The sequence below is a fragment of the Misgurnus anguillicaudatus genome, chromosome 22 (genome assembly GCF_027580225.2).
Source record: "Misgurnus anguillicaudatus chromosome 22, ASM2758022v2, whole genome shotgun sequence".
Taxonomy (NCBI): domain Eukaryota; kingdom Metazoa; phylum Chordata; class Actinopteri; order Cypriniformes; family Cobitidae; genus Misgurnus; species Misgurnus anguillicaudatus.
In genome coordinates this window covers 32,128,471-32,140,632 of record NC_073358.2, presented here as the reverse complement: position 1 = coordinate 32,140,632, position 12,162 = coordinate 32,128,471, and the positions used below count along the sequence as shown (strand labels likewise).

The window sequence follows — 12,162 nt, the reverse complement described above, 5'->3', positions numbered from 1 at the left end:
CTGTTGCCAAAACAAAGATTGAGAATTCTATTCAAGGACCAAAGATTCAGATGCTCTGGAGGAGGCTATCTGGATATTAAAGATTAAGAAATTGGACTTGAGGTTTGCAATCAGTTAAATTAATTCAACTGAATAACATATCCTTACATCTCTGGCGCCACCTTTTGCCAAAGCAACTTTCCTTTCCATCCTTTCCCTTTCTAATAACGTTCAATATGCACTGCAAATTCGCTCTTTTAAAGTTTGACATATATAATATGGATATTTTATATAAGAATTGTAGTACTTACAATGATCAACACGATGATTTCGGATGTGGCTGTAAACTGTCGAGGTAAAATTGTTGTGGTGTTTAGTTATAGATGGTGGAAATGAGTGTGTGCCAGCTCAGGGATTTACAAAGAAAAGTTACGCATTGACGCAGCATCAAGAAAACGCAAAACAAAATAAAGACAAAAAAAGGGTGCCTGTTTTCACCCCATCTTCAAAAAGTAGGCTACAGAAGCTTAATCCTTTATTATTAGCAAAGTGTTTCGATATAGCTTAATGTTCTGTAGCCTATACGTATTTTTTCTGAGAACATGACTAAAACAACTTGCTGGTTCAGGTTGCTATGGTTACTTCTGCAGCAAATAACCAAACTGTGGATAAAGAGACGGGGAAAGAAAATGAAAAATTATAATTTATTTAATTTAAAAGTATAATATAATATAACCGTATAATATCAGTTTATATAGAACTGTGTACATTTTTCGAATTTAATAAGTATTTTTATTTCCCCCAAATTCCTAATTTATTGCGCTACAGCCTAAATATAAATAGCCTACAATATCACTGATATTATTATCTAAGCAAATGAAATACGAAATTCTCCATTTGACACAAAGGAAAGTGACAGTAGTGATCGACACCACATGACATATTGACTGAATTCTCCCCCCAATATGGTGATATGGAGGTTTAACGCATTAGATTGCGCAGGACGTAAATAGATACGAAAGAAATGTACATACAGTGATCAGCTTGTCCTAAATTTAACATGATATGTAATCTAAATCTATAAGCTATATGCAGTGATCATAAAAAAGACAATTATTTTACATCTGAAATGAAGCTATCAATTAAAGTTGGTCAATATGCAAAAAACAATATGCATGAAGATGTTAAAGTTACATTTTTTTCATTTAAGCAAGTCCCATATTATATGTGTATACATATATACTGTACTAGCCTACATCCATTCTTAACAGTAAATGGGCTGCTTCTATATATAGCAATTAAACCAACAGAGAAACTAAACCTACAACGCCTGACCATATTTATCATCTTGCTTAGTGTGCAAGTTCAACTCAATATAAGTATAGAGGAGGGCATGATCAGTCTTACTGCAGACCAGAGGAGGTGGTAAGTGTCTTTGCAGTTGATATTGGCATACACTTAAATTAACATTAACAAATTCAAACCTAAGGTGAAGGGATCTGATAAATACTGTGATGCATTTGGAAGTACAATCTGTAACAAATCGATATCAGTGAAGTTGCTTTAGTTCTTAGAAGATACAAAATTTGCATAATTATATAATTTAAATGTAACTGCAATCTTTTTCAGGTCAATCTGAAATTTCATCTGGTCTCAAGGAGAGTTAAGGTATGCAGATTTTCCTGGCATTATGTGTTTTATTATTGGCATGTCTGTGGTCATCTGTTCTGGGCACCTTGGAAAATTCATGTTTTCGTGGAAAAAGAGTATCTATATGTGGGGGGAAATTATTTAAACATTTAATTGCAAATGTGTTTATTGGCATATGCTTTGCGTACATAGTCCATGATGTTTATAATCAGCAGACAAAAGATAAATTGTTGATTTTATCTGAACATATATGCTCCTTTTTATTATTCTATAGGACTAATTTAGTAAGAATGCATTTTTGGTCACCTTTATAAATCTTTATTAGTTTTGAGATTTAAATAAAAAAAAGTAAGATTTAAAATTGTTACATTTAAATTTAATTTGATTGAATGTGTTCCAGTAAGCCGCCACCATGAGTACGGACGCTGAGATGGCCGTTTACGGCAAGGCTGCCGTTTTCCTCCGTAAGCCTGAGAAGGAGAGAATTGAAGCTCAGAGCAAACCCTTTGATGCTAAGACTGCCTGCTATGTGATTGATCCCAAAGAGCTGTACGTCAAAGGAACAATCAAGAGCAAAGATGGTGGCAAAGTCACTGTTATTACCCTTGACACTAAGGAGGTAAAGTTTCCGCATTTTCTGGAAATAAGTTAATTCATACATAATTATTTGCTCTTCATTAATCTGTTGAATCGTGTTAATAGGAGAGAGTTGTCAAGGAGGATGATGTCCACCCAATGAATCCTCCCAAGTTTGACAAGATTGAGGACATGGCCATGATGACCCATCTCAATGAACCCTCTGTGCTTTATAACCTCAAAGAGCGTTATGCAGCATGGATGATCTATGTAAGTCAAGCGAAATAAAGCAGCATTGAACTTCATTATGGCTGTGATGCTACAATCTGATCATTTCTGTGTTGCTTTCAGACCTACTCTGGACTTTTCTGTGCTACTGTGAACCCCTACAAGTGGCTCCCAGTGTACGATGCAGAAGTGGTGGCTGCCTACAGAGGCAAAAAGCGTATGGAGGCCCCACCCCACATCTTCTCTGTCTCTGACAACGCCTATCAGTTCATGCTTACTGGTAAGATCAGAATCTGGAATTACAAGATGATTTTTTGTTTTGTTTTAATAAAGCAATTACTTAAACAAAATTACCATTCAATTTACAGACAGAGAGAACCAGTCTGTCCTGATCACGTATGTATCTTTTATTAAGAGATGTTGAAAACAGTTATATATTCTTTTTATAGAATGTCTACATGTCTTATCATTATGTATCTCTTCTCTCATGCAGTGGAGAATCTGGGGCTGGAAAGACTGTGAACACCAAACGTGTCATTCAGTACTTTGCTACAGTTGCAGTGCAGGGTGACAAGAAGAAAGATCAAACTCCCGGCAAAATGCAGGGATGCATGTATAAGATATAAAACTACAACTGTCTATGCTTATATTATTATCTTTAATTGTAGTAAATTTAGTTGCTACAAATGGTGTTTAGACAAAATATAGATTATTAAAACCTTCTTAAAAACACAGGGCTCTCTTGAGGACCAGATCATTGCTGCCAACCCTCTGCTTGAAGCTTATGGTAATGCCAAGACTGTGAGAAATGACAACTCCTCTCGTTTTGGTAAATTTTTATTTATACACAGTACAATAAACGTAAAGAGTTATTCTTAAAGCTTATTTGCACAGTAACATCTAAAATATTTTTTGAACAGGGTAAATTCATCAGAATTCACTTTGGAACAAGTGGAAAACTGGCTAGTGCTGATATTGAGACATGTAGGTGGACTTGCATTAAAGGGATAGATCACCCACAAATAAAAATTCAGTTTTTCTCACTCTCATGTTGTTAGAAACCTGTATTTAATTTTTGTCCTGATGAACATGAAGGAAAATATTTTAAAGAATGTTTGCGACCAAACCAATCATGAGCACCATTCACTTCCATAGTAGGATAAAATAATACTATGGAAGTGAATAGGGCTCATGAACGGTTTGATTACAAACATTCCTCAAAATATCTTCCTTTGTGCTCATCAGAACAAAGAAATTCATACATGTTTCTAACAACATGAGAGTGAGAAAATGATGACAGAATTTTTATTTTTGGGTGAACTATCCCTTTAAATGTACACATCTTGCACACTTGTCTTTTTCTGACAACTCTTTAGACGTTTGTGATTTACTTTAAATACATCCTCTGAGACATATCTGCTGGAGAAGTCTAGAGTGACATTCCAGCTTCCAGATGAGAGAGGCTACCACATCTTCTACCAGATGATGACCAACCATAAGCCTGAGCTGATTGGTAGGTGCACGTATTTCATTTAAAGCTTTAAAATGCCAGTGAATGTAGTAAACTACTCTGTAATTAATGCAATCTGGTATGTTACAGAAATGACGCTCATCACCACCAACCCCTACGACTTCCCCATGTGCAGTATGGGTCAGATCACAGTGGCAAGCATTGATGATAAAGAGGAGTTGGTTGCCACTGATGTGAGTCATTGCTATTTTATTAATGGCACTGGTATTCTACATAAATATGGCAGTTCTTAAAGTTCATCCCTCTCTATAATTTTCAGACTGCCATTGACATTCTGGGCTTCACTGCTGAGGAGAAGATGGGCATCTATAAGTTTACTGGAGCAGTGCTGCATCATGGTAACATGAAGTTCAAGCAGAAGCAGCGTGAGGAGCAGGCTGAGCCTGATGGCACAGAGGGTGAGATTAAGAAGTTCTAGTGTATGTCACGAATAGTATTTACACAAATAATTTAAAAATACTTTGAGTTAGAGTAAGAGATCTATTTGCAAATAGAAAAAAGGCTTGTTTTAGTGTTCACAACATAAAACATTTTTTTTAAACTTGAAAAATTTCAGAGGCTGACAAAGTTGCGTACCTTTTGGGCTTGAACTCTGCTGATATGCTCAAAGCTTTGTGCTACCCAAGAGTGAAGGTCGGAAATGAGTTTGTAACCAAAGGTCAGACCGTGCCACAGGTATGTAGGCCTTAAAATATGTTCAATTAATTATTCGCCTCAATATAATATGCAGTATATATGTGTGCAGTACATGTGAAACATTATGCGTATGACTGCAATATTATTACCCAAGTACAGAAAGTTTAAAAAAAATGTAAACTTGTGTTCTGTTGCCAGGTGTACAACTCTGTTAGCGCCTTGGCCAAATCTATCTATGAGAGGATGTTCTTGTGGATGGTCGTACGTATCAACCAGATGTTGGACACAAAACAAGCCAGACAGTTCTTCATTGGTGTGCTGGATATTGCTGGCTTTGAGATCTTTGATGTAAGAATTATTTATTTTTCTCTCTTCTCAAAGTTGAATTGTTCATAATCAGTTTTGAGTAAATGTTTTTTTTTTCTTCAGTTCAACAGCATGGAGCAGCTGTGCATCAACTTCACCAATGAGAAATTGCAACAGTTCTTCAACCACCACATGTTTGTGCTGGAACAAGAAGAGTACAAGAAGGAGGGCATTGTTTGGGAGTTCATTGACTTCGGCATGGACTTGGCTGCTTGCATTGAGCTCATTGAGAAGGTTCCTACTGGTTTTTATACCTCTTTATTTCTGTCTTTTTCCAAACTCATAAACTGTGATAGTAATACCTTTCATTTATTGTTAAATAGCCCATGGGTATCTTCTCCATCCTTGAAGAGGAGTGCATGTTCCCTAAAGCTTCAGACACCACCTTCAAGAACAAGCTGTATGATCAGCATCTTGGCAAGTGCAATGCTTTCCAGAAACCAAAGCCTGCCAAAGGCAAGGCTGAGGCCCACTTCTCCCTGGTTCACTATGCTGGCACTGTGGACTACAACATTGCTGGCTGGTTGGACAAGAACAAGGATCCACTGAATGAGTCTGTTGTGCAGCTGTACCAGAAATCTTCTGTCAAACTCCTGGCGACTCTCTACCCACCTGTTGTTGAGGGTAATATAAACATGTTGTGTTAATAGAGCTATGTTTGTCAATCTAACAAAACTCTTATTCATAATTTGGTTCATTATGGTCTTGCCATTACATTTAATGTATTTTTCTTTATATATTGAAAAAGAAAGTGGTGGTGGCAAGAAAGGAGGCAAGAAGAAGGGTGGTTCTATGCAGACCGTGTCTTCTCAGTTCAGGGTACGTCATTATCTGAGATAATAAAAGTGAATAATGCAACAATTCTACAGCAATAAAACTCAGACTGAATCAACAGACTGAAAGTGATTTATAATTTTACAGGAGAATTTGGGCAAACTTATGACCAACTTGAGGAGCACCCATCCTCACTTTGTGCGTTGCCTGATTCCCAATGAGTCCAAGACTCCAGGTGAAGACAAAAAGCACATAAAGATATTCAGACATTTTAAAAAAAACATGCAATGATGGTAAATATCTCAACTCTTAACTTATTCCATTTTATAGGTCTCATGGAGAACCACCTGGTCATCCATCAGCTGAGGTGTAACGGTGTACTGGAAGGTATCAGAATCTGCAGAAAGGGCTTCCCAAGCAGAATCCTCTATGGTGACTTCAAACAGAGATAAATGGGATTGCATAAAAATAGTTGTGTACATTTTTTCAGAGATCTGATGGAATTTAATACTGTATCACAGATACAAGGTGCTGAATGCCAGTGTTATCCCTGAGGGACAGTTTATGGACAACAAGAAGGCCTCTGAAAAACTCCTGGGATCCATCGATGTTGACCATGACCAGTATAGATTTGGACACACAAAGGTTCATATTCTGGTTTACAATGATTCACAGATTCAGAAATCATGATGTTGAGTTTGAACACATGCAATAGAAATTAATATTTGTATTATTGTGCATGAATTCAGGTGTTCTTCAAAGCTGGTCTTCTGGGTACTCTTGAAGAGATGCGTGATGAGAAACTGGCTGCTTTAGTCACAATGACTCAGGCTGCGTGCCGTGGTTTCCTCATGAGGAGAGAGTTTGTTAAGATGATGGAGAGGAGGGAGTAATGTCATGAATAAAAATGATACAATAACAAATAACTGTGACAACAACAAATACTGAAGTTTATGACATGAAATAAATAACTGTTCATAGGGAGTCCATTTACACCATCCAATACAACATTCGCTCCTTCATGAATGTCAAACACTGGCCATGGATGAAGGTTTACTACAAGGTTAAACCTCTGCTGAAGAGTGCTGAGACTGAGAAGGAGCTTTCAAACATGAAAGAGGAATTTGCAAAGTGCAAAGAAGATCTTGCCAAGGCTGAGGCCAAAAAGAAGGAGCTTGAAGAGAAGATGGTTGCCCTGCTGCAAGAGAAAAATGATCTGCAGCTGCAAGTGGCCTCTGTCAGTATTATTTACTGAATTTAAAAAGTTGTATTCTGGTTCCAATTGTGTCTTTTTTAATTATGTAACAAATAATTGTAATTTCTTTCAGGAATCTGAGAATCTCTCAGATGCTGAGGAGAGATGTGAGGGTCTGATCAAGAGCAAAATCCAACTCGAAGCTAAACTCAAAGAGGCAACTGAGAGACTGGAGGATGAGGAAGAAATCAATGCTGAACTGACAGCCAAGAAGAGGAAACTGGAGGATGAGTGTTCTGAGCTGAAGAAAGACATTGATGACCTGGAGCTCACCTTGGCTAAAGTGGAAAAAGAGAAACATGCCACTGAGAATAAGGTATGAGCAAAATTCAACATACGATTTAATTATTTTTTATATTTAAAAAAAAGTTGAATTCTAAGCTCTTTTATGAACTATCACACAGGTGAAGAACCTGACTGAGGAAATGGCAGGTCAGGATGAGAGCATTGCCAAGCTCACAAAGGAGAAGAAAGCCCTCCAAGAGGCACATCAGCAAACTCTTGATGACCTCCAGGCAGAAGAAGACAAAGTCAACACTCTGACCAAAGCCAAGACAAAGCTTGAGCAACAAGTTGATGATGTGAGTTTTTCAAACATTTAGGTTTTTTACTTAATTGTGTTCATCCATTTAATTTGTCAATGTTGTTTTCCAACAGCTTGAGGGTTCACTGGAACAAGAGAAGAAACTCCGTATGGACCTTGAGAGAGCCAAGAGAAAGCTTGAAGGAGACCTGAAATTGGCCCAGGAGTCCATCATGGACCTGGAGAATGACAAGCAGCAATCTGATGAGAAGCTGAAGAAGTAATTGAAAATATATGATGTTATTAAAACTATCTTCTTGTAATGTGGCTTTTCATACATGGTTTTGCTTTTTTATAACAGAAAGGACTTTGAAACTAGCCAGCTGCTCAGCAAGATCGAAGATGAACAATCTCTTGGGGCTCAACTTCAGAAGAAGATCAAGGAGCTTCAGGTATTTTGTGGGACATTTTAATCATGGTTTAAAATAGTAAATTTAAGATTGTTAAAGTGTTCTTGATTTCTTGTCACTGTAGGCTCGCATTGAGGAACTGGAGGAAGAGATTGAGGCTGAGCGTGCTGCTCGTGCAAAGGTTGAGAAGCAGAGAGCTGATCTCTCCAGAGAACTTGAGGAGATCAGTGAGAGGCTTGAGGAGGCTGGAGGAGCAACTGCTGCTCAGATCGAGATGAACAAGAAGCGTGAAGCTGAATTCCAGAAGCTGCGTCGTGATCTTGAAGAATCCACCCTTCAGCATGAAGCTACCGCTGCTGCCCTCCGCAAGAAACAAGCAGACAGTGTGGCCGAGCTGGGAGAGCAAATCGACAACCTCCAGCGTGTCAAGCAGAAGCTTGAGAAAGAGAAGAGTGAATACAAAATGGAGATTGATGATCTATCCAGCAACATGGAAGCTGTTGCCAAAGCAAAGGGAAATCTTGATTTCTAGAAGAATATTTGCAAATGAGGTAAATATAAGTAATATTCTTGAAGATTAAGTGATTTTGTTGTTTTCAGGGAAATCTTGAGAAAATGTGCCGCACCCTGGAGGACCAACTTAGTGAAATTAAGTCCAAGAATGATGAGAACCTCCGTCAGCTAAATGACATCAGTACTCAAAGAGCAAGACTTCAAACCGAAAATGGTAACAAAGGACAATCATAAACAATTCAACAGAATGTTGACAGCAATTTAGAATGTAGATAGTAAACTAATTAAATAAAACATGCTATACACATACTCTAAAGACCTTATTTTAAAAAAGTAGATACTTTGAATCTAATACATGTGAATCTAAATCTCACAAGGTGAGTTTGGCCGTCAGCTGGAGGAGAAGGAGGCTCTTGTTTCGCAGCTCACCAGAGGCAAACAAGCTTTCACTCAGCAAATTGAGGAGCTAAAGAGGCAGATTGAAGAGGAGGTTAAGGCTAAGAACACCACAACCATTGGGATTGCACACTTGCCACTTACTGCAGGGCAAAGGTAACAACATCTGAATTGATCTTCTAGGCTAAGAACGCTTTGGCCCATGCAGTGCAGTCAGCTCGTCATGACTGTGACCTCCTCCGTGAGCAGTTTGAGGAAGAGCAGGAGGCAAAGGCTGAGCTCCAGAGGGGAATGTCTAAAGCCAACAGTGAGGTCGCTCAATGGAGAACCAAATATGAAACTGATGCCATCCAGCGCACAGAGGAACTTGAAGAGGCCAAGTATGAATATGAACAAAACCTGATAAAATATCTGTTAATAATATTGCATGCATGTTCTGACCAATGTTATTAAATGCATAACAGGAAGAAGCTGGCTCAGCGTCTGCAAGAGGCAGAGGAACAGATTGAGGCAGTGAACTCCAAATGTGCCTCTCTGGAGAAGACCAAGCAGAGACTCCAGGGTGAGGTGGAGGACCTCATGATCGATGTGGAGAGAGCCAATAGTTTGGCTGCCAACCTTGACAAGAAACAGAGGAACTTTGACAAGGTAAGGAATTCTGAGTGCGTATGTGATATATTAGTTTATTGAAACTTGAATATAAACATATTCCCTGTTTTATTAATTATTTTCCCTCACCCTAAACTTTTTACCTCCAAGGTTCTGGCAGAATGGAAGCAGAAATATGAAGAAGGTCAGGCAGAGCTGGAGGGTGCACAGAAAGAAGCTCGCTCACTCAGCACTGAACTGTTCAAGATGAAGAACTCTTATGAGGAGACTCTGGATCATCTGGAGACACTCAAGAGAGAAAACAAGAATCTCCAGCGTAAGAAATGAAATTGTTGAATGAATGTAGTCATCTGAATAATATAACAATATATATATATATGTAAAATCAGCCTTGGTAAATCACAGAATGTGTATTGTTCACTATATACTAAAAGTGTTTTCTATCTCGCATGTAGCAGGAGATCTCAGATCTGACAGAGCAGTTGGGTGAGACTGGTAAGAGCATCCATGAACTGGAAAAGGCCAAGAAAGCAGTAGAGTCTGAGAAGGCAGAAATTCAGACTGCCCTGGAGGAGGCTGAAGTGAGTATCTGGAGATTGAATATTAAGAAATTCGTCTGGAGAATAACATAAAGTGAATTCGGTATTACGATTAATATTTAGTCGATTTGTGCTGTAACCATTACACGGCTGTTAAAAACATTCTCATTTTTAAAATTAAAATGTTTTTCACAGGGCACCCTGGAGCATGAAGAGTCCAAGATTCTTCGTGTCCAGCTTGAGCTTAACCAGGTGAAGAGTGAGGTTGACAGGAAGCTTGCAGAGAAGGATGAGGAGACAGAGCAGATCAAGAGAAACAGCCAGAGAGTCATTGAATCCATGCAGAGCACACTTGACTCTGAGGTCAGGAGCAGAAACGATGCTCTGAGAATCAAGAAGAAGATGGAGGGAGACCTTAATGAGATGGAGATTCAGCTGAGCCATGCTAATCGCCAGGCTGCTGAGTCTCAGAAACAGCTGAGGAATGTTCAGGGACAACTCAAGGATGTGACTTCTCTTTATCTACATTTAAAGAGCGTATACTTTTAAGTAGATTAATATATACATTGGCTAATATTGTATGTTAGTTTAAGCACAAGGGCTTACAGGAAAACTGTTGTTATCCCCAGGATGCCCAGCTGCATCTTGATGAAGCAGTGAGGGGACAGGAAGACATGAAAGAGCAGGTGGCCATGGTGGAGCGCAGAAACACTCTGATGCAGTCAGAGATTGAGGAGCTGAGAGCTGCTCTGGAGCAGACAGAGAGAGGTCGCAAAGTGGCTGAACAAGAGCTGGTGGATGCCAGTGAGCGTGTTGGACTGCTGCACTCTCAGGTAATCTTTAAGCACATTTTTTCCCAATACAGTATTAAACCATGCAACAGATTTGATATGTTTGTTTTATTCTAACCTTCATTTATTTCAGAACACAAGTCTCCTGAACACCAAGAAGAAGCTTGAAGCTGACCTTGTTCAGATCCAGGGTGAAGTTGATGACACTGTGCAGGAAGCAAGAAATGCAGAGGAGAAGGCCAAGAAGGCCATCACTGATGTGAGCAATAGTAACTTTTAAATGTTTCACACACACAAATATTTTTTGCATATTTTCATACACTTAATTTAATGTGTATCTGTACTTTTCTAAAAGGCTGCAATGATGGCAGAAGAGCTCAAGAAGGAGCAGGACACCAGTGCTCACCTGGAGAGGATGAAGAAGAACCTGGAGGTCACAGTGAAGGATCTGCAGCATCGTCTGGATGAGGCTGAGAATCTGGCCATGAAGGGAGGAAAGAAACAACTCCAGAAACTGGAGAGCAGAGTGAGTTTTATTTCAATTTTCATAGTCATGATGTAGGCGTTGTGAAGTGTATGTCATAGTAAAATAATGCATAGTATATTGTTGATTGACAACAATGTTTTTTACATAACATTAATCTAATAATATCTTTTATTTAGGTCCGTGAGCTTGAAGCTGAGGTTGAAGCAGAACAGAGACGTGGAGTTGATGCTGTTAAAGGTGTCCGCAAATACGAGAGGAGAGTGAAGGAGCTCACCTACCAGGTAAAGCATCTGGATTAAAGTTTATTTCAAATCCATTTAGTTATATTTTAGTCTAATGTGTGTGTATTTCCTGCAGACTGAGGAGGATAAGAAGAACCTCAACAGACTGCAGGATCTGGTTGACAAGCTTCAGCTGAAGGTCAAGGCTTACAAGAGACAGGCTGAAGAAGCTGTGAGTATCTGATTTGAGAATTATAAAGATCTTACAAATATATAGGATCTCCCTATATAACTGTTCTTCATTTTGCAGGAGGAACAATCCAACAGTCACCTGTCCAAGTTGAGGAAGGTGCAGCATGAGCTGGAGGAGGCTGAGGAGCGTGCTGACATTGCTGAGTCTCAGGTGAACAAGCTCAGAGCCAAGAGCCGTGATGCTGGAAAGGTAAGTTTAGGATTCTTATTGTGGTTCTTATTTTTCCAAAACTATGATACTAAATAAATTATTTAGATATTAATTTAGTTATTTATTTAGCTTTTTAGTGAATTATTTATTAAGTGCTTATATTTATTTCCCCCTTTTTAGGGCAAAGATGCAGCTGAGTGAAAGCCTTCATGTTCCACACCACTGTGTCTTTATAATGTAAAAATGACTTAATAAAAACATTCACTGAGCAACTA

The 12,162-nt window shown here is 38.7% G+C and overlaps 3 protein-coding genes and 1 long non-coding RNA gene across 5 annotated transcripts in view; 3 read left to right on the top strand and 1 right to left on the bottom strand.

Moving 5' to 3' along the window:
* The window catches only part of LOC129440262 (uncharacterized), an 18,460-nt gene extending 17,867 nt beyond the window's left edge, over positions 1 to 593 (bottom strand). For both annotated transcript variants that reach the window (XR_012365182.1, XR_008643066.2), the window contains exon 1: positions 291 to 593. This is a non-coding gene — a long non-coding RNA (uncharacterized lncRNA). The remainder of the gene's footprint in view (positions 1 to 290) is intronic.
* The window catches only part of LOC129440261 (myosin heavy chain, fast skeletal muscle), a 25,034-nt gene extending 12,872 nt beyond the window's left edge, over positions 1 to 12,162 (top strand). The window contains exon 41 of the mRNA XM_073860346.1: positions 12,068 to 12,162. Coding sequence (XP_073716447.1) covers positions 12,068 to 12,088 — 21 coding nt within the window. The 3' untranslated portion in view covers positions 12,089 to 12,162. The remainder of the gene's footprint in view (positions 1 to 12,067) is intronic.
* On the top strand, positions 1,295 to 3,829 carry LOC141358759 (myosin-4-like). The gene is made up of 10 exons (XM_073860325.1): positions 1,295 to 1,404; positions 1,609 to 1,647; positions 2,030 to 2,248; positions 2,332 to 2,475; positions 2,557 to 2,713; positions 2,802 to 2,829; positions 2,927 to 3,040; positions 3,171 to 3,269; positions 3,362 to 3,417; positions 3,810 to 3,829. The coding sequence occupies exons 3-10, from the start codon at positions 2,042 to 2,044 to the stop codon at positions 3,827 to 3,829; spliced, it is 825 nt and encodes a 274-aa protein (XP_073716426.1). The 5' UTR covers positions 1,295 to 1,404; positions 1,609 to 1,647; positions 2,030 to 2,041.
* LOC129440260 (myosin-4) lies at positions 3,840 to 9,788 on the top strand. The gene is made up of 23 exons (XM_073860349.1): positions 3,840 to 3,946; positions 4,034 to 4,137; positions 4,224 to 4,362; positions 4,521 to 4,639; positions 4,799 to 4,948; positions 5,030 to 5,200; positions 5,290 to 5,590; positions 5,715 to 5,785; positions 5,888 to 5,975; positions 6,071 to 6,191; positions 6,265 to 6,385; positions 6,490 to 6,631; positions 6,727 to 6,977; positions 7,069 to 7,311; positions 7,400 to 7,576; positions 7,653 to 7,798; positions 7,880 to 7,970; positions 8,053 to 8,453; positions 8,540 to 8,655; positions 8,819 to 8,937; positions 9,021 to 9,217; positions 9,302 to 9,485; positions 9,597 to 9,788. Exons 1-23 carry the CDS (start codon positions 3,916 to 3,918, stop codon positions 9,771 to 9,773), a joined length of 3,660 nt encoding a protein of 1,219 aa, XP_073716450.1. The 5' UTR covers positions 3,840 to 3,915; the 3' UTR covers positions 9,774 to 9,788.